Genomic DNA, 20,126 nt, shown 5'->3' with positions numbered 1-20,126 from the left:
AACCCCTAAGGGAAAGGGATTCGCTCAGGTGGTGCTCGCGGTGGTGCGGCGGTCAAATGGTGGTGCTAATGGTCATGCGGTGGTCGGCTGGTAGTGCTGGTGGTTGTGCGGTGGTCAGCTGGTGAAGCTAATGGTCTGCGGTGGTGCGACATGTGGTACTAGTGGTTGTGCATTGGTGATAGAGGGGAGAGAAAGGCTGCTAAATTTACAAAATTACTCTTGGTGTGGTTGCTAAATTTACAAATTTACCCTTAATATAAACAAGTTTTGTTAATATAGGATATTAACTTGTATTTTTCTCATTTTAATTGCCAAGTCACACGATGACCCTAGAATTAATATGAGCCAGAGAGAGTATTTTCGATACTTGTTTTGGTGTATAGTTTAGTAGTTTATTACACACGAATGAAGGCCCAAAACCTTTCTTATAATGCTGCTAGCTTAATCCCCTTATTCACCTTACCTTATCTTTCTGTTAGTTTTACACCATTTTATCTGCCATCTTTCTCTCTCTTCTCTTCTCACTTTCTCTCTCTTAATTCAATCCACCCAAAACCCCTAAATTATCATTAAACCCTAAACCCCCAAATTATTTTTACGTTCCTTCAATCATTGTATTGAAGGAACCAACAAATTCAAGCTTGCATCAATGGAGTCGGAACCTCAAGTGGATAGGACGTCGCTTCTTTCTCGACAACCTTCAGGTATTCGTGCTGTACCTTCTCATGATGATGATGATGATGATGAATTTGATAATGAATTAGTTGTTGAAAACAATAATTCTCCTGAACAAATGAATAAAATTGATGAAACTAATAAGAATTCGATTACTAGTAGTAGTAATGGAAGCAGTGATAGTAGTATTAGTAGTAGTTTTGCGAGTAGTGGTGGTAATAATGGAAGTTATGTGAATGGTGAGGAGGAGTTTGAGACTCCTATTGATGGCCCAGATAATCAAACCCTAGAGAAATTGATTGAGGTTGATGAAACTGATGCCCCTGCATCTGGGTCAGCATTAGGTTCGCCGGGTGTTCGGGCACCAAAGGCGGGTTTGCCGGTTGCGAAGGTTTCGGGTGATGGAGATGATGATGACGATGATGAAATTGAGGTTGATAGTGAAGAGGAGGATATTGGTGTAGTTGGGGATGGAATGGGTAGGTCTTATGGTGCTGAAAAGGCGCCTAGAGTTAGGGTTTTGGGTGAGGAAGAGGAGGAGGAGGAGGATGAGTCGTTTGAGGAGGCGAAAGAAGAATTGGGTGATGAGGGCACTCAAGAAAAGAGTGAACTTGAGTCTTTGGAGACTAAGGATGTTGGTGATGATATGGGGTCTAAAGTGGAGGAAAATGCTTCCGAATCTCGTGATGGTGAGCCAGTTAACGAGGGAGATGCTGTTGTGGATTCCATAAAAGTGGATGTTGTTGAAGCTGTAAGGTCAGGAGTTGCTGTTGTTGGGGTTGAAGATGATAATAAGCAGGATTCGAAAGTCGAATCTGTGGATATTGTTGCTGGGGATACTGAAAAGGAGGTGGATGCTGAGGTTGAAGTTGGGGAAGAGGAGACCTCTGTTGCCGAAGAACCTGCTTTAGTGGATTCTGCGTCTGTTGAAGATAGTGGTGTCAAGCTAACTGAGGAGGGGGATTCTGTAGTGGACTCAATAAATGTTGATGCTGGTGAAGCTGTTAGGTCTGGAGCTGCTATTGTTGGGGAGGTAAAGGAAGAGAAAGAATCAGAGGATTCAGGAACAGATGAAAATGCTGTTGTTGAAGAATTTCTTTCGACAGTGGAAGGGAAAGACTCAGGGAATTCGGGAACAGTGGGTGAAAATACTGTTGAAGAATCTTCTTCGATAATTGAAGATACTGCTGCAGAATTACCTGATGAAGTGGACTTTAAATCTGTAGAAACTGGTGAGGCCAAGGTTACTGATGAAGGAGATGCTGTTGTTGATGCGGTGAATGTTGATGTTGTTGAGGCTGTAAGATCTGGAGTAGCTGTTGTGGGGGATGCTGATGTGGGAACGGAAACAGACATCAAGGAAAGGAGTGACTTGGATACTGCAGAAACAAAGGTTGACAATTCTGCTGTTGAAAAACCTGCTTCAACAGAGGAAGATTCTGTTGGAGAAGAACCTGCTAAAACGGATTCTAAATCCATGAAAACTGATGAGGCAAAGGTTACAGATGAAGGAGACTTGGTTGTTGATGAAGATAATGTTGGTACAGAACCCGTGAAATCTGGAGTTGCTGTTATGGAGGACTCTGGAGCTGCCGGAACAGAGATGAAAGCTGAAGTTAAGGAAGTAGAAGCACCTGCTGGTGAAAACACGACATTGGCCAATGATAATCATGTAAATTCATCTGAGGTGAGTACTTTTTTTATGATAATCATGTTGAACTAACTATAAATGACATTTTTATATGCCTAATTAGGTTTGCCTTTGCAGATTGTTGATAATTCTGACAAAGAGACTCTCGCAAATGAAGAAGAAACACCTGCATCAGAAGAGATTAATGCTGAAGCTGCTGAATTCAAGCAGCATGAGTCTGCTGATGGAATGCTATCTGTTTCTGGTGGGGAGCAAGAGAAGTTTCAGCATGATGATGTAGATGATGATGCATCTGATAAGATGGATGATAAAACTGAAACTTTGATCCCGGATAAGGGAGAGGAAGCTGAGGAGAGATTTTATATACCCCAAGAGGAATATGATGAAGGCTCTGATGGTGAAGGTGAACCTCTATTCTTTAAGAGTGAAATCTCTTCCAGAAATTTTATGGAGGAGTTGGTTTCTGGTGATCGTTCAGAGATGATTGATGGACAGGTTGTCACAGACTCTGAGGAAGAAGCTGATTCTGACGAGGAAGGGGAGGGTAGAGAGTTGATTGATTCTGCTGCATTAGCTGCTCTTTTGAAAGCGGCAACTAGTTCTGGTTCAGATACTGGTCCAATCACTATAACATCTCAGGATGGATCTCGCCTTTTTTCTGTTGAGCGTCCTGCTGGTTTGGGAACGTCACTCCGTTCCGTGAGACCTGCGTCTAATTCAAGCAATTCCAGCATCTTTGCTACGCCTAGTGCTGCTGCTCCATCTGAGGAAAGCCTAAGTGATGAAGACAAGAAGAAGCTGCAGAAGATACAGGACTTGAGGGTGAAATTTTTAAGGCTTGTTCAAAGAATTGGCCAGACAGTAGACCAATCTGTATCATCACAAGTTCTTTATAAACTAGCAATTCTTGCAGGAAGGACGACAGTTCCGTCCTTCAGTCTTGATAACGCAAAACAGACAGCTATGCAGCTTGAGGCTGAGGGGAAAGATGATTTAGACTTTTCCTTGACCCTGTTGGTTCTTGGGAAAAGTGGTGTTGGCAAGAGTGCCACCATCAATTCTATATTTGGTGAAGAGAAGGTTAAAATTAATGCATTTGAACCTGAAACCACTTCTGTTAATGAGGTTAGTGGAGTAGTGGACGGAGTCAAGATCAGAGTCATTGATGCACCTGGTCTTAAATCTTCTGCATTGGAGCAGGCTTTCAACCGTAAAGTCTTAGCCTCAGTCAAGAAGTTCACCAAGAGATATCCTCCAGATCTCACACTTTATGTGGATCGGCTGGATTCACAGACAAGAGATCTAAATGATCTACCCATGTTGAGAACAATCTCCAACTCTCTTGGTTCTTCCATCTGGCGGAGTACCATTCTCACACTCACTCATGCTGCTTGTGCTCCCCCAGATGGTCCAACTGGCACTTCAATTGGCTATGAAGTGTTTGTGGGACAGCGTAGTCATGTTATACAGCAGTCTATTGGTCAAGCTGTTGGTGATTTGCGTTTTATGAATCTAGGCATGATGAACCCTGTTTCCCTTGTGGAGAACCACCCTGCATGTCGGAAAAATCGGGAAGGGCTAAAGGTACTTCCTAATGGCCAGGCCTGGAGACCACAGTTAATGTTGCTATGCTACTCTTTAAAAATTTTGGCTGACGCTAGTCTGACCTCAAAGCCTCAAGATCCTGTAGATCACCGGAAGTTTTTTAATTTCCGTACCCGTTCGCCTCCTCTCCCATACTTGTTAAGTTCGTTGTTGCAACCTCGTACCCACCCCAAACTTTCAGCTGATCAGGGTGGTGACAATGGTGATTCTGATGTTGACTTGGATGACTTGTCCGATTCTGATCAGGAAGAAGATGAGTATGATCAGCTCCCACCATTTAAGCCTTTGAGGAAAACTCAGATTGCTAAGCTTAGTAGAGAGCAGAAGAAGGCATACTTTGAAGAATATGACTACCGAGTGAAGCTTCTTCAGAGAAAGCAGTTGAGAGAGGAGCTCAAAAGAATGAGGGATATGAAGAAAAACGGCAAACCAAGTGTGGATGAATACAGTGAGATGCCAGAAGATTATGATGGTGAGAATGGAGCCCCAGCTGCTGTACCAGTTCCTTTACCTGACATGGTTTTGCCGCCCTCTTTTGACAGTGACACTCCAGCTTATCGATATCGTTTCTTGGAGCCAACTTCGCAATTCTTGGCCCGGCCAGTTTTGGACACACACGGTTGGGACCATGACTGTGGGTATGATGGTGTCAATGTTGAGCAAAATCTTGGGATTGCAGGACGCTTCCCTGCTGCAGTTACTGTACAGGTGACTAAGGATAAGAAAGACTTTAATATTCACTTAGATTCTGCAGTTTCAGCGAAGCATGGAGAAAATGGTTCTAGCTTAGTTGGCTTTGATATTCAAACCATTGGCAAGCAACTTGCCTACATTGTGAGAGGGGAAAGCAAATTTAAAAACTTGAAGAAGAACAAGACAGCAGCTGGAGTATCTGTTACATTTTTGGGGGAGAATGTTGCCACTGGGGTAAAACTTGAAGATCAAATTGCTTTGGGCAAGAGGCTTGTTTTGGTGGGGAGCACAGGTACTGTTCGTTCTCAGAAAGATGCTGCTTATGGAGCTAATTTGGAAATACGTCTCAGAGAAGAAGATTATCCAATTGGCCAAGATCAGTCCTCATTTGTGCTGTCACTGATGAAATGGAGAGGAGACCTGGCAATAGGAGGAAACCTTCAGTCCCAGATTTCTGTTGGGCGGGGTTCAAAGATGGCTGTTCGTGTTGCCTTGAACAACAAACAGAGTGGGCAGATCACAGTGAGGACAAGCAGCTCCGATCATGTAGCTCTTGCATATGCTGGTCTCATTCCAATTGCTCTTGCCATTTATCGGAAATTCAGGCCTAGTGTCAGTGAGAATTACTCTATCTACTAAAATCTGCATTTCATTTTTGGTTTCTGTCATTTACTTTTGCAATGGTGATCAAATTTTGATTGCTTTACTACTTTTCGAGTCGCTTCTTTTGTCATTTTCAATAAAGGCTTTGTTTCATCATTAGTAGCTCTTTTTTTTTTTTTTTTTTTTTTTTGTTTTTTTTTTGGGATATATACCACTCCCTAGCATATGCGGGTTATCAATGTATTAATATGAGTACGAAAATCGACTTTTGTTGCTTCCCATTAATGGCAATCTTATTTCTTTGAATATCCTCTTGCTACCCCTCTCCCTACCCTGGCCCTCTTATGTTTCTGATATCTTTTTGCATGGCAAAATCATCTTGGATCTGCTGTCATGGCATGTAATGAAATGAGTCTTTTAGGGCATGCTTGGATTAAGGGAGATGTATTATTAAGGTTATAACAGTCAAAACTAAGCAAAATGAAAATGATTATAGGGAAGGAGGAGATAGTGATAATCTGATTGTAAAGAAAATTATGTAATGATGGTGTGGTATGAGATGAAGAAAGAGGAACTAATACCTTCATTTTGGGGGTAATAGTTACACTAGGGGGAGAGTGGGTAACTATTATCTTCATTATGAGGATGATAATTCCTCCATCTCTCTCTTTTCCTTATGACAAAACTACTTTATTTCATTTGTAAACACCTTGTCTCCTACAACTCCTCTAATTATTTATGTTTTTTTAAGTTTGACTTTTATTACCCTTTGAATATATTACCCCCAATCCAAGTATGATCTTAAATTGAAATATATAGCCTCTAGATTTAGGCTGGTCGAAGTTATGGCCTTGGCCGTGGATCGAGTCTTAGTTTTATGTGGCCTATTATTTAGGAAGAACAGATGAAGTAGTTCACCATAGAATTGTAACTGTTCTTTTATGCTCATAATTACTGAATCAGACAAATGAGTATTGTGTGCTTCCTCGTTCTTTCGACTGGTCGAAAGGCTAATGCCTCATATATGAGACTTGTTGGTCAAAAATGTATCAGTACTGTAAAGAGATACTTGCTGTACTACCCTTGTAGGGTCTTCATAATAATCTAGTTCCACCTTCTGAACTAATTAAACAGTTAAATGGTTACAGACCTACAAAATATAGTGATGTGAAAACATATACACAAAATCTTGTTTTACTACATATGCTTAAGTTGATTTCATACTCGGAAGAATCGAGCTTTGGGTTATTATAGAAGAAATTGAAATAATGTGAAAGTAAATAAATAACTCTCTTGATTGTTTGCACTGATACTGGAGTTCATTCAGTAATTAACTTAGGTACTTAGGGTGAAAGTCTGGTTTCAATTGTCATTTTTGCTTTTCGAAAACGAACTAACGAACTTTTTAAATTATTCTATGCTTCTATTTCATTGTTTTTTGGCATTGATAAATAATTCTATAACGAACTAACGAAATATATGTTACTTCCATTCTCTATTCTTTATGTGTTTTTTTACATAGTCAATTCTTTATAATTTTACTTCATTCTATAACAAGCTAACAAAGTATATGTTACCTCCATTCTTTTTTTGAATTTTTCATGAAATACCACTGAGTTTTTCCAAAATTCACCATATACCACACAAAAATTTCTAATTCACCATATACCACTGAGTTTAACATAAATGTCACAACATGCCATTTTCGTTAACTCAGTTAGTCATTAACGTTAATTGTGCCACATGGCAGCTTGTAATTGGTTGCCTTTTAAATTATTTAACTTTAAAATAATTATTTAATTAATTATCAAAAAATAAAAATAAAAATAAAAAAATAATTGAAAAACTAAATAATTAATTGAAAAACTTTTACAAAAATAATTGAAAAAATTAAAACCACCACCAACTCCCAGCCATCTCCTCACCCCCAACCAGCACCCAGCCAGCCCCCCGCCACCCGCTCCCAGCCTTGAACCACCACTGCGTCGGCGCCGCCCCTCACCCAGCCTTGCGCCGGTGCCCCCATCCCTCCCTTGAACCACCATACCCAACCCAAATTCTCCCTCCTATCTGCCCAAAACGTCTCCCCCTGCAACCCTTCCACCTAAGCCGAAACCCACCATGCCGAAATCCAACGCCGGCGACCCAGATCCCCCTCCCTCACGTCGCCGCCGCCCAATTTAGTTGCAAACAACCAACCCAAAATCTCCCAGCCCCAGCCCGTGTACGACCACCCTCTTCATCGCCGGACTGGAACGGCCCGCCACCCCTTTATCACCACCATCACAACCCCCTACCGCTGCCCCTTACCACCATCACAACAAAGTCTCACCTTCCTCCGCAGTTGCTGCCACCACAACCCACCACCACCAAGCGAACCCACACACACCAAATCGCCACCAATCGCACCAAATCGCCACCACCTCACCAAATAGCCGGAGTTTAGGAGGTGGGGGGGTTTCGCGGTGCCAGAGTTATCAATTTTAAAGGTAGGGGTTTATGGGTTAGGGATCGGGTTGGGGGTTTCTTCAGGTTCTGGGTTGGGGTTTTTGGGTTAATTAGGGTTTTCGGGTTGAGGTTTACCAGTTAATTGGGGTTTTCTGGTTAGGGATTCAAGAAGAGGGAAGGTGGCTGGAGAAGGATAAGAAGGGGGAGGGGTGGTCGGGAAATCGATTTAAGGGACGGGAATGGGATGGGAGGTCGAAAAAGGTTGGGGACGGGGGAGTGGAAGAGGGAGGAGGGCGAGCTGCCGGGAAAGGGAGGGAAGGGGGAGGAGGGGGGCTGCCGGAAAAATGGAGGGAAGGAGGAGGAGGGAGCTGCCGGAAAAAGAGAGGGAAGGGGAGGATGGAGGTGGAGGGGAAGAGGCAGCCATTGATGAAGGTGAAGGGAAAAAATAAAAAATAAAAAAAAATTTATTAATTAATTTTTTTTTATTAATTAAGAGTTAATTAGATTATTAAACGAATTTATTGAAAGCCACGTGGCACAATTAACCTTAATTACTAACGGCGTTAACGGCAGACTAACGACAGTTAGAAAAAATGACATTCTCTGTTAATGTACATAAACTTAGTGCTATATGGTGAATTAAAATTTTTTATGTGGTATATGGTGAATTTTGGAAAAACTCAATGGTATTTCATGAAAAATCCGTTTTTTTTTGTTCTTTATGTTTTTTACAGTGTCGATTCTTCATACTTCTACTTCATTCTTTTTTGGTATTGATATTTGTATTATTTTATCCTCTTTTGACTTTGCACAACTATCTTGTTTAGGCCGTGTTCTTCTTACCTTAAGCAAATAATATAGAGCCTTATTGTATTATAAAGCAAGTTCCATTATAACTTTATCAATATAATTTGATCAAAAAAGCTACGTTACTTAAGACTCAGGTACCCATATTCGAATGGGTATTTATCCGAGTGGTCCAACTCGGCTATTTTATGAAATATTTCCATGATTTTGTACTAACGTGAAGTGTTTAAGCGTCTTATCCATATCCGAGTATCAAGGGTCCGACATGGGTACTTGAGGTGAGATGAAAAGTCCGAGTAATATAGCAAAAAAGTGATTAATTGATACCAAATAGAGTAGCAATTTATTTGATTGCCAATTATCCGGTCAAGTTACAAAGAAGATTCCTTCCAAAACTCGGATAAATGGTAGTTCACTCACCATCAAGAAAATTTAACCCAAAATTATCCAGAAAAAATTCTATCACAATGACAACACATAACGCAAACTACAGAACATTAATAGGCAATGGCCATTCGATCCTCAGAAACATATCGAAACCCATCTTTATCAGCTTCCTCAGCAAAAACTTTAGCAATCTTCTCAAGGGGGATCAAAGGGAAGTAATGAGCCATTGGTAACCCACTCTCTGCTGTAAAATCCACCATTTTGTTGTACCTTTCGGCCCAAAATGCCACGGTTGGAACCATTGACTGGCTTACTTGCGCAAGGACCGGAACTTGTTTACACAACTGCCATGCCCAAACTGCATATTCCTCAGCTACTGGTTCATACATGATGATCATGTCTTTGGCCACTGGCTTGTAAGTCAAGTATGCCTCTTTTGCAGCGTTAGCTGTTGCATCGAGCAGGCCGGTTGCTTGGATCTCCATGGCTAGCTCCCGTGTCACCTCTGCGGCTTTCTTTGTCACATGTGTCATTAGTTTTGGCAATGGCTCTTGTCTCCAGTCTATCTCGTGGATGAACTCGTCCACCTATATACCTCTTGGGTAAATGTTCTTAAATAAACATAGCAAGTAACAATTTTTATTTATTTATTTTGTTATTTTCTTAAAAAATAATGTCCAGCTTATTGACAATAGGCTGTATGGTAGAATTATCATGTTGGCTAATAAAATTTGTATCTAAGACAATATATAAGGCCAAACAAACGTTCAGCATCTGCTGTAAACAGGAATACTCACTAAAATAATGCATCTTTATACTATGGATTGCAGTGCAGGGAACAAGGCATTCGCTACGAATAGCCTGATAGGGCTAGTGCTGTGTTGCTTGTGTAGCATCTAGGGGTGAGCAAACCGGTATCCGGTCAAAATTTTAGGACCCGGACCCGGAATTGGTTGGGACCGGGTCCTAAAATTCGGAACCGGATTGGAATTAGTTCAACCAGATCCTAAAATTTAGGACTTGGAATTGGAACCATCGGGTACCGATCCCGGTTCCGGATACCCACTTATGTATATAATTGTTAAAATATATTATAAATTATAATACTTATATATTTTATTCTATTTTCATTTTTAGCGTTTAACACTTGTATTTATATCTGCATTAAGCTATTTTATTTATGTTGGATATTAATATATATATATTTTTTTTTACTAACTAGATACATTTAACATAATTTTATTTTTAAAAACTTATTTAGTGTAACATATGTTGGGCAACTGGGTACCCAACTAGTTCCAGGTCCAAAAAATCGAGAATTGTAATTGGAACTGGTTACAACCGGGACCTTAATTTATTACCCGGAATTGGAACCACCGGGTCCAATTTTGTTTCCGGAATCGCCAGTTCCTAACCGGTTTCAGTTCCAATTCTGGGTACCCGAAATTTTTGCTCACCCCTAGTAGCATGTTTGCATGTGTAATAAGAGCTGTGTCTAATGTGGTTGCTGAGTCGGAGACCTATGAACTATACACGATCCTTCCAACAACGAAACAAATACTTTATTCAAATGGTTAGGGGAAATGGTGCAGGAAAATGGCTGCAAGTGACAGACTGACAGCGGTTGTTCTCCTTTGATGTACTTGGATGTTCTTGCATACATGTTTTTGGTGAAGAATGAACTTCAAAGGTCCATCAATCATGCCACTCATGTCTCATATCTTGCATCGACTTCTACGGTATGAAAGAATAGCCCAAGAAATATGGGATATCCACTTACTATTTATTTCAATGTTTTTGGACATACAATGTTGCTGTTGTCTTTGGCAATTTCAAAATAGTACTCCTGTATCCATACTAAAGTGATGGAGTGAGGATATAGCACAAGCATCAAATTTTCAAAATTATTTTTTGTTATGTCATATACTTAATAATAAGTGTTTTTTTTTTTTTTTTAAGGTTAAGCCAGCCTAGCTCCGCAGGTCAACGCTTGAGAGTAGAGGGGGATATAAAGGAATTCCCTACCCCCAAGCAATTGTAGTTGGTGGGACTTGAACTGGTGACCTCAAAGGTTCAAAGTCATAAGGTGAGTTTTCTACCAACTCCATCAAACTTTGCTTGGTTATATACTTAAAATAAGTGGCTGAGACAATGTAACAACTACTTCATGGGAAAGCGAGTATATTAATACAATGAAAATCACATAACAAGTTGGAGCTTAAGAGCAACTAATTTATGCAGTGAATCTTCATTCTTAGCTATTGTGCCTATAATAGTCTCGGATACATGCACTCAATTGCTAGTCCACAATACTCCAAAAAAGAGTGACATCAAACTCAAAACTAACCTTGCGGTCGAGGAATTCAAGAAGCTGTAAGGGGACATGGTGGAACTTGTCACAGACAGGTCCAACGATTCTCAACACGAATTCTTCGATGGCCTCAACTCGTGCCTTGAACGGACCACTATGCTCCTTGCTCAGTTGATATAGTTTTGTTAGAAAAACAACCATATTTTCCACCGTTGCTTCCACAAAATCCAAGTGCTTGAGCCTTTTCTCTTCATTCTCATACACCTGTATGTATCATTATAGGATCAAACTCACATACAGGTTAATACTCGTACTCCCCTAGTCCAGAAATAGATAATGTAATTTGAACTAGTAACGTGACTAAAATATCGACTCACCTAGCCAGTAAAAAGCATGTATAAATTTAAGGATGGTTTTGGAGTACTTACAATAACAGCGTTGGTTTGTTCAAGAGGTTCTTGAGGTTGTTCCATCACTTCCATGTTGAGCTGAAAAAAGCTTGGATAACCCTATTTTTGTCTCAAAATTTTGAGATTTATCTCATGTTGCTCATGCCGCTTTGCAAAGTCGTAGTTATCTTGACTCTTTGTGTTGGAAAATGGAAACATGGACATTTGAAAATTATCTATAAGAAAGAAAAATTAATGAAATTATAATAATATATTTTCCTCAAAAAAAAGAATAATTGAATAATTGTTGTTGTTTGTTTTTATTACTAGATAAGATTTTTAAAATTGATAATAATTCAATATAAAATTCGAAAATGCTAAAGGTTACAAGTTGCGACAAAATATTCGATAATATTGGTTAGATTGAAGGGCCCCAAATTTTTTATCCTGCCCTAGGCCTATATAAAGTCAGGAACACGCCTAGCTAAGTGGTCTACAAATATTACGGAGTACGAAATTGGAAGATGTACACATCTAGTAGTTGAGTTAGGGTGCCATCTCTTCATTCATCAACCAGACGACATAAGTTCCTAACTGTGAGATTTCATATTTACTTTTACTCTTTTTATTTCTGGGTGGGGAGGTCGTCAACAATTCAATTACTGCATTAGGAATTTTAGGATTTAGAAATTAGTATTAACTACTTCACATAATCTATAGAAACATAAACAAAGAGCTTTACATATTGTCAATTGATATAGCAGTATATATTAACAGAATTTTCAGTTTCCCTTTTTATTTTTACAGACATTTATCATGAGTTCGTGACAAATGAGATACTTTTCACTATGACTTTTCTCACTACAACTAAATGATGATTCCACACCCCCCCACACAAAAAACACGAAATTACATACACGACCGTTCAAATCGAACTGAGGCTTTACATCGACGAGTGATGATGCATACGAGGTCCTTTCCAACCACATAAATATTTCCCGTACACACTTGGTTTTTGTTGCTTCTTTTTGCTTCCACCGTTCATCAAGGGTGTTGTGGGTGCAGATCTGACAACATGAGCCCCGCTCCCACGATGAGCAAGGAACTGGTTGTGCAATGTACTGTATTCAATGTCACTGCGCTTGTCAAGCCATGCAACAATGTCACTGAAAACAAGCTCTACATTGTCATCAGGCTCTCCGGATGTTAAAGCGTGCCACATTCCTGGATATAGTTTGAAGGTCTTGTCGACGCTGCTGGCTTGCTCATACAATGCTCTGCTTACTTCTGGGTCAGTCACTGTGTCTGCTTCCCCATGTAGTACAAAGAATGGCACGGTTACCTGTAAGTTTGTAACAATCAATCATGCTGCATTATTAGAATTATTTGAAAATTATCTTCAGATTAGGGATAACTTATAAATATCACATTAATCCTTTTAGTAATGTATGAATAGCAACTTAGCAAGTCTTCTCATGACTGACAAAGAATGAGAACATAATTTGCAAGTTTTAGGAATGGTTTGAGAGTAGATAATATTAACCTCATGTAAGCTGTCCTCAAGGCTGATACTCGTTCTCAGCATTTCCAGAGCTGTTTTCAGCCTGGGTTTCTCTTGATATACGAGCTTGTTGCTCCTTATCTGTAGAACAGGCAACAGAGGATATCTCAAAAGGAGGAAAAAAAATGGTGACAACGTGTGTATATAACACATTCACTTCCAATGGTTTGAGAATCAGAGAATGAATTAGAAGATAACCTCTTCCCGCTTGATAGGGTCTTTAAATGCTGAATCAATAACATCTTTTGAGGGAACTATCTTCCATTTAGGTATAATCTCCTCCACTTGTGTCAAAATATTAATAACGACAGGGTGAGGCTTCACCTTTTCTGATATCTGGCAGTTTCACCAGAGTATTAGAAACATTGCAATTTAGATTACCAATAAAATTTACAGGAAAGGCCTTTTCCTTTCTCATGGTTAACACTGTTTCATACTTTCATATACCAAACCATCAAATATTCTTTAACTGTTTAACAACCAAAGTAAGCACAACTGATCCACGAGAAACAGTTTTATATAAAGATCATTTAAGGCGGCAAGTAAAAACAGGAAGCATATATCATCATTGATATGTAATTATGAATCATCCATGGCAATCTAGCATTACCTTACACATGGGTGCGACAAGAACTGCACCATGCCAAAAGGTAAGGTCTTTTTTGTGAAGTAACAATGCAACAGCTCCTCCCATCGACTCTCCATATAAAAATCTCCGTTTACCTTTATACTCATCCTGCTCTGTGAACCATTGAAAACAATTAAAGACATCATGTGAAATTTGAGCATGGATCAACTTAAGGAATTGGTTAACCTACCAGAAACTGACTTGAAAAAGTCATAACAGTCATTCACAATATTGTCAAACTTCTTAATATAACAGCGGGCACCCTTGGACCTTCCATGCCCCTCGTAGTCCATACCAATCACTGCATAGCCAGCACATGCTAGCTTGATTCCACATCCTGTCACCATAATACAAAACTATAGTCACCACCATTCTACAATTTTCAAAATCGCAACAGGAAAATTTTATTTCTGGTAAAATGTCTATAACATCACATAATTACATATTGAGTTTATTGACAGCATCATTTCTCTGAGGTCATTAGTCCATATCATATCATAGTTAGTTGGAGTGGCACATAACGTCGTCTACTTAAATAAAACCAATCGGTCGTATTCCCACTCCCTTCTTCCCTCATTTCAAAATACTTATTTCCTCTAACATATTTCCCTTCCTGCCAATCCAAAAAATCAAAATGGTAGGCTAAAAAGCCATAAGAAGTAAAAACAAGTGTTTCAAAGTCAAAAAACCTTGGTGGGGCCTCATGAAAGATTGGTCTAATGAATCAAGAATTGGTTGTTCAACCAACTTAAACCAAACAGCAATATGCAAGGATATGAAAATTCACTAATTATGTCAGCAATGACTAAAAGCTAAAAAGAGAAAAGCCACTGTGATTCACCCGATAGTACACTGAATCAAAAAGGTATATCACTATTACTATAATATTCAATTCTATATTACTACTAGTACTGTTATACATGTCTCTGAGGAAAATACTCTCTAGTTTGGCAAGGATAAGCGGCTAATTCTACCATCTTTTCTCCTCTTGAAGGCTTTTATCAAGTAAATAGTTTACTTCATAATCACCATGACCAAGTAACCCATGCACTGAAGCTTAGCATTTTTCAATTTTTGTAACATCCTTTATACCCCTAATGCCCTAAAAGCTTCGATAGCACAACCAAATGCAAGTTCTTTCACCCTAGAGTCACTGAACTTAATTGAAGTTGGACAAAACATCCCACTGTTACATATAGGAAGAATAGAGGTCAATTTACCAAAGAGAAAAACAATTATTGAGAAATGAAAAAGATAAGATGGCAATACATATAGTTGCAAATTTGCAAAAAAAGGACTTGTCAAAAAAAGATATTGGCTTAGATATTTTTACAATTCGCTTCTAGACTAAGATGGTTAGGAGGGAAAAAGAAAAAATATCTACGTGATTCAAAGATAATCTAGAAAGGGTTAACACATTAAATTTGTCAATTAATTACCACACAAAATTCTAAGCTAGCATATAATGTGAATCATGACACAAAGCTCAACTACTAAAGAAAAGTTTTTTAAGGTGTAAATCTGGTGGTTGGGGGATGTTATATCAGGAAAATAAGTCAATTTACATTTAAAAAACATCCTATAAAAGATGCTGACCACAAATAGGTGAAAAATGCAGTACCCAATTCAGTATGTGGTTTACATACAGCTTCAAATGTACATATATTGCATGTTTCTTTTTTTTAAATGGGGTGGGGCAAATTTGATAAGAATTCAGGACAAAATCATTAATAAGATTTAGGTGACTGGGGAGGTTGGACATTAACCTTCTTTTGACAAGAAAATAGTATGTTAAACATAACAGTAGGATTCACAAGCCAAAAACTATGCATTGATATCGAACCATTTCAATATCGTTTAGCAATCCATTGTATGTATGGAAAGTCAAATTTAAAATTAGTGATTCTCGCTTTGTGACATAAATTTTAGCTCAATTTTTAAAATATAATGGGTGACCATTGCATACATATGAAATCATACCTAATGTTACCTTGTTTCCAAGCAAGACCACATTTTGCAATTTTATTCAACACACAGTACAGACAACAGTGATTGGGTACTCCCTCCATTCTACTTTTATATTCCCATTTACTATTCCTTTTAATGTAAATATTCATAACATAAATATAAACATAAAATTTTTATAATATGAATTATGAAATTAAATATGTAAAAGTCTAATATCTATATGGGAAACATACCAAAATGCAAATGGGGAGATCTATAAGGAACGGAGGGGAAGTCAATCAAAGTACATCATAGAGTATCAATATTGAATAAAAGACTGGAAAAAGTTTTTAGGATTCAACCTCATGAATTAAGAAGTTCATCAAATATTAGATTGATGTCTCAGTTTGACCAAACTGATGTAAACACATTTTGATGTACTTCCAAGTTCCATTCTACATGTGCCATATAAGAGCCTTTACAGCACACACACAAACCCCTAACATAAATGTACAAAGTACTCTGTTTACTCATTTTTTTTTATAAGAAAACATATCATGATACAATTTATACAATATAAATAATCAGAGCAGACATTAAGCCCTTATCAACGGTTTCTTTTCTTCTCCATTTTTAAAAATAAAAATCTAAATATATGTGCGCGTGTGTGTATGAGTAATCTGTGTAAGAGTAAATTTGGAAACTTAAACAAGAGCAGGATAAGCATTTCATAATTGTTGTTTCACCTCCCTCACTAGAGACTCCATTAGTTTTCTATCTTTATTAATCACAAGTAAGGTACAAAAGTAGAACAAGATTCAAAACTCAAATTTTCGATATAGGCCTTTAAAAGCTTAATCAAATACAGTATTAATATCTCATTAGTTCCCCCCTCCCCACCCTCCTAGTTAGTAAAAAAAAATCCCAGAAGTTAGGAAATTAAGAGTCGGATTTATCCTAACCAAATGCAACGAAGCTACTAGACATCCATGGGATCAGGACCAAAAGTCCTTCAAAAAGTTTAAAGATGGAAAGAAAGCACTAGATCTTACAAGATCAAAAAAGTGTGTACCAACCTAACAAAAAAATACTTGAGTCATGTTGTATATAACAACCCACTTTTACTTTTTCAATTGCTAAAATACACATCATATATGAAAATCAGTGTATAATAACACTATCTTTGAATTAAATAAAAGAACAAAGGAAAGAACAAAGAAGTTGTCTAATATTATAAAATTGGTTGTTGAAGAAAAAGCTACCCATGATGAGGTCAAAACCGGCAGGCCAACCCAGTGACAGAATACAAAGAACAAGAACAATTGTGCTAAACATATCTGAATGGTGCACTTTCAATTTAGGAAGCCAACCAAACAAAAATATGATTTTTTAAAAAATAAAATAAATAAATAAGGAAAACAAAAGCAAAAATTGAGCTTTAATTGCACTGAAAAGCAGAGACAAATATAGTGAGAAAGCATTAAATTACCTCTCATGAAACTGCTGCATTCCATGCCATACCCTGCAAACCAGCATACCAATTATGACATTTAGAAAACTGACACTCATCAATATTCAATATGACATTCAGAAGACTACTATAATACCGATCAACACGGGATTTTGTCATGAACTCCGAAACACTAGAATTACATTAAAAATCGAAGGTGAAATTTAAAATCTTGGAGAAAGAATAGTGTAGCAGTACCATGGCAGATGAAAACAAGAGCCTTAGGAGGAGAGAGAGGCAACCATCTACAAGTAAAAAGCTGGACATCTCTTGAATTCCTAATGTACTCCTACAAAACACCATCATTATATCTAATTATAAGCAAAACCCACTTCATAAACCACAAAATCAATCAAAACCCAGAAGTTAAATTTTGCTCAAAAAATCATAAAACAGGAAAAATTCAAGATTTTTTTGTATAAAGAAGAATATTCGACCTCTTGGTACTCAAATTCCATATCTTGAAAGATCCAACAAAAAATAGTCAAAATTTCAGGCAATCAATAGAAAACCATGCACAAATTAACAAATTTAAGGGTATGAAAAGGAGAAAATGAAGAGAAAAAATAGTGTTTGGAGATGAATGTGAAGCGAAGAGGGTGGGAGATATGAAGTTTTTAACGAGGGATAGAAATTTGGAAGGAGCATAGAGAATCTAGTGATTATTGAAAGAAACAACCAAATATAGTGTGAGGTGTCAGGTGGGTTATGTCCAATTTGGGGTGAGGTGACTACGAGCCCATAACTTATTATACCCTTCCCTTGCTACAAAGATTTCCTAGTCTTTGTACCTTTCATACACGGGTTTGGTCTCGTGTCGTACACGGTGTGAAATTTTTCATTACTTTTTCCGTTTTAAAATGTTCTTTTTAATGATTGTCTTATAAAATCAAAATGGGAGCAGAGTTTAGTTTTTTTTTTTTTTTTTTTAGGGAAAATGGGAGGGAGTTTGGGAATGGAGGTTGTATAAAAATAAAGTTGGTTTTTTTTTTTTTTTTTTTTTTTTTTTTTTTTTTTTAATTTTTTCTTTTCTTTTTTATAAAAAAAATAAATAAAATTGATAAATTTCTCGTAAACGCTTTTTTCTTCTTTTTTAAAAGTGTCAGCACTTATTTGGAAATTTTAGGCGATAAAAAATTGTGGATGTGTCATCAAAATCTGAATTATTAGCCATTGGATAATTATTAATTAAACATCTTGGTTGAACAAATTGTTTTAGCCTAATGTGACTATTATAATTAAAGGTGTGTTCTGTTCACTTTAATTTTAATTAAGTGAACTTACCAGATCATATACGGACATAGTTGAACTTATATGAACTTGATCTTATTAGAATTTATTTTAGCTGTAAATTGAACTTTGGTATCTTTTATTAACTTTAATTAGAACTTATCTAAACTCATTTGAAATTATTTTTATTAAACTTATCATATATGAACTTGTTAACCCTTATCTGAACTAATCTGAAAAAACAAAATTGAATATAAGGTGAACACATTAAACATGACCTAAGTTTAAAGAGTTAATGAGGTGATACGAGATATAAAGACAAACCATGAACATATAAGAAGATTTGTAAAATAAAAATTGCATAAATGGAAAATGTGCAATCTTTAGAGTAACTCCAATGGTAGATATGTGTTGCAATTTGAAATTATCTTGCTACATATAATATAAGTACTTGCTTCATTATTGGAGCATGTAGTTGTATTGAGCAATAATCTAAAGCAACTACCTTACTTGAATCTTTAAAAGGAGGAAAATTATAATTGGTGTGTTGAATAACTATTAAAGTCATTTAATTAAGTTTCATGCATGTGTCGTAGCTACTAGGGGGTGAGCAAAGATTCCGGGTATCCAGAATTGGAACTAAAAACCAGTGGGTCCGAAATCGGAATTGGACCCAGTGGTTCCCATTCCGGGTAATAAATTAAGGAACCAGCTGCAACTGGTTCCAATTCCAATTCTCAATTTTTTGGACCCGGAACCGGTTGGGTACCCGGTTACCCAACATATATTAAACTAAATATATTTTTAAAAAAAACAAAAATATGTTGAATGTATCTAATTAGTAATATAAAAAAATATTTTTAATACCTAACATAAATAAAATAGCTTAATGCATATATACATATAAGTATTATACGCTAAAATGAATATAAACCAAAAAAAGTATTATAATTTGTATTATATTTTAACAATTATATACATAAGTGGATACCTGGAACCGAAACCGGTACCATGTGGTTCCAATTCTAAATCCTAAATTGTAGAACCTGGTTGAACCAATTCCAATCCCGGTTCCAAATTTTAGGACCAGGTCCCAACCAATTCAGGGTCCGATTTCTAAAACTTTGACCGGTTACCCGATTTGCTCACCCCTAGCTACACATGGTTATTTTGCGGATCAGAAAAGGACCGATGAAGGTCAATTGCAAGTCTAGTAATGAATTAGGCCCTGTTCTTTTGAGCTTCTGGGAAAAGCAGAGTGGAACAGAGTAGAGGTCAGCCGTCAGCAGAGCAGAACATATTATTATTATTATTATTATTATTATTATTATTATTATTATTATTATTATTATCTTTAAATATTAGTTATTATTATTTTTATTATTAAATATTAATTATTTTTATTATTAAATATTAATTATTTTTATTATTAATTATTATTATTATTAAATATTAATTATTATTATTAATAATAGTAATTAATTATTATTACTAAATATTAATTATTATTATTATTACTATTATTAAATATTATTATTATTAGTATTATTAAATATTATTTATTTTTATTATTCTTATTATTAAATATTAATTATTCTTATTATTAAATATTAATTATTATTATTATTATTCTTATTATTAAATATTAATTTTTATTTTTATTAATAATTATTATTTTTAA

General features: G+C 36.8%; 3 protein-coding genes across 3 annotated transcripts; 1 reads left to right on the top strand and 2 right to left on the bottom strand.

The window, feature by feature from the left end:
- Positions 1-439: 439 nt before the first annotated feature.
- On the top strand, positions 440-5,533 carry LOC110739215 (translocase of chloroplast 159, chloroplastic-like). Its single transcript, XM_021919668.1, has 2 exons — positions 440-2,362; positions 2,444-5,533. The coding sequence occupies exons 1-2, from the start codon at positions 650-652 to the stop codon at positions 5,261-5,263; spliced, it is 4,533 nt and encodes a 1,510-aa protein (XP_021775360.1). The 5' UTR covers positions 440-649; the 3' UTR covers positions 5,264-5,533.
- Positions 5,534-8,784: 3,251 nt separating this feature from the next.
- On the bottom strand, positions 8,785-11,780 carry LOC110739214 (stress-related protein-like). The gene is made up of 3 exons (XM_021919667.1): positions 11,609-11,780; positions 11,217-11,444; positions 8,785-9,456 (listed from the first exon to the last, which is right to left on the bottom strand). The coding sequence occupies exons 1-3, from the start codon at positions 11,660-11,662 to the stop codon at positions 8,980-8,982; spliced, it is 759 nt and encodes a 252-aa protein (XP_021775359.1). The 5' UTR covers positions 11,663-11,780; the 3' UTR covers positions 8,785-8,979.
- Positions 11,781-12,262: 482 nt separating this feature from the next.
- Positions 12,263-18,205, bottom strand: LOC110739213 (caffeoylshikimate esterase-like). Its single transcript, XM_021919666.1, has 8 exons — positions 17,653-18,205; positions 17,414-17,504; positions 17,195-17,227; positions 13,949-14,095; positions 13,741-13,871; positions 13,329-13,466; positions 13,113-13,211; positions 12,263-12,911 (listed from the first exon to the last, which is right to left on the bottom strand). The coding sequence occupies exons 1-8, from the start codon at positions 17,671-17,673 to the stop codon at positions 12,513-12,515; spliced, it is 1,059 nt and encodes a 352-aa protein (XP_021775358.1). The 5' UTR covers positions 17,674-18,205; the 3' UTR covers positions 12,263-12,512.
- Positions 18,206-20,126: the final 1,921 nt, after the last annotated feature.

Source organism: Chenopodium quinoa, unplaced genomic scaffold (genome assembly GCF_001683475.1).
Source record: "Chenopodium quinoa cultivar QQ74 unplaced genomic scaffold, ASM168347v1, whole genome shotgun sequence".
In the NCBI taxonomy this organism is placed as follows: domain Eukaryota; kingdom Viridiplantae; phylum Streptophyta; class Magnoliopsida; order Caryophyllales; family Amaranthaceae; genus Chenopodium; species Chenopodium quinoa.
The sequence above is the reverse complement of the archived record's forward strand: the minus strand, read 5'-3'. Positions and strand labels throughout refer to the sequence as shown.

Coding starts and splice junctions, on each gene's coding strand:
- LOC110739215 (XM_021919668.1), top strand. CDS start 650: ATGGAGTCGGAACCTCAAGTGGATAGGACGTCGCTTCTTTCTCGACAA. Junction 2,363..2,443: donor ATCATGTAAATTCATCTGAG/GTGAGTACTTTT, acceptor TTGCCTTTGCAG/ATTGTTGATAATTCTGACAA.
- LOC110739214 (XM_021919667.1), bottom strand. CDS start 11,662: ATGGAAGTGATGGAACAACCTCAAGAACCTCTTGAACAAACCAACGCT. Junction 11,445..11,608: donor AACAAACCAACGCTGTTATT/GTAAGTACTCCA, acceptor TGATACATACAG/GTGTATGAGAATGAAGAGAA. Junction 9,457..11,216: donor TTGAATTCCTCGACCGCAAG/GTTAGTTTTGAG, acceptor AGAGGTATATAG/GTGGACGAGTTCATCCACGA.
- LOC110739213 (XM_021919666.1), bottom strand. CDS start 17,673: ATGGAATTTGAGTACCAAGAG. Junction 13,872..13,948: donor CTTTTTCAAGTCAGTTTCTG/GTAGGTTAACCA, acceptor AATGGTTCACAG/AGCAGGATGAGTATAAAGGT. Junction 12,912..13,112: donor TTGAGGACAGCTTACATGAG/GTTAATATTATC, acceptor ACAAACTTACAG/GTAACCGTGCCATTCTTTGT.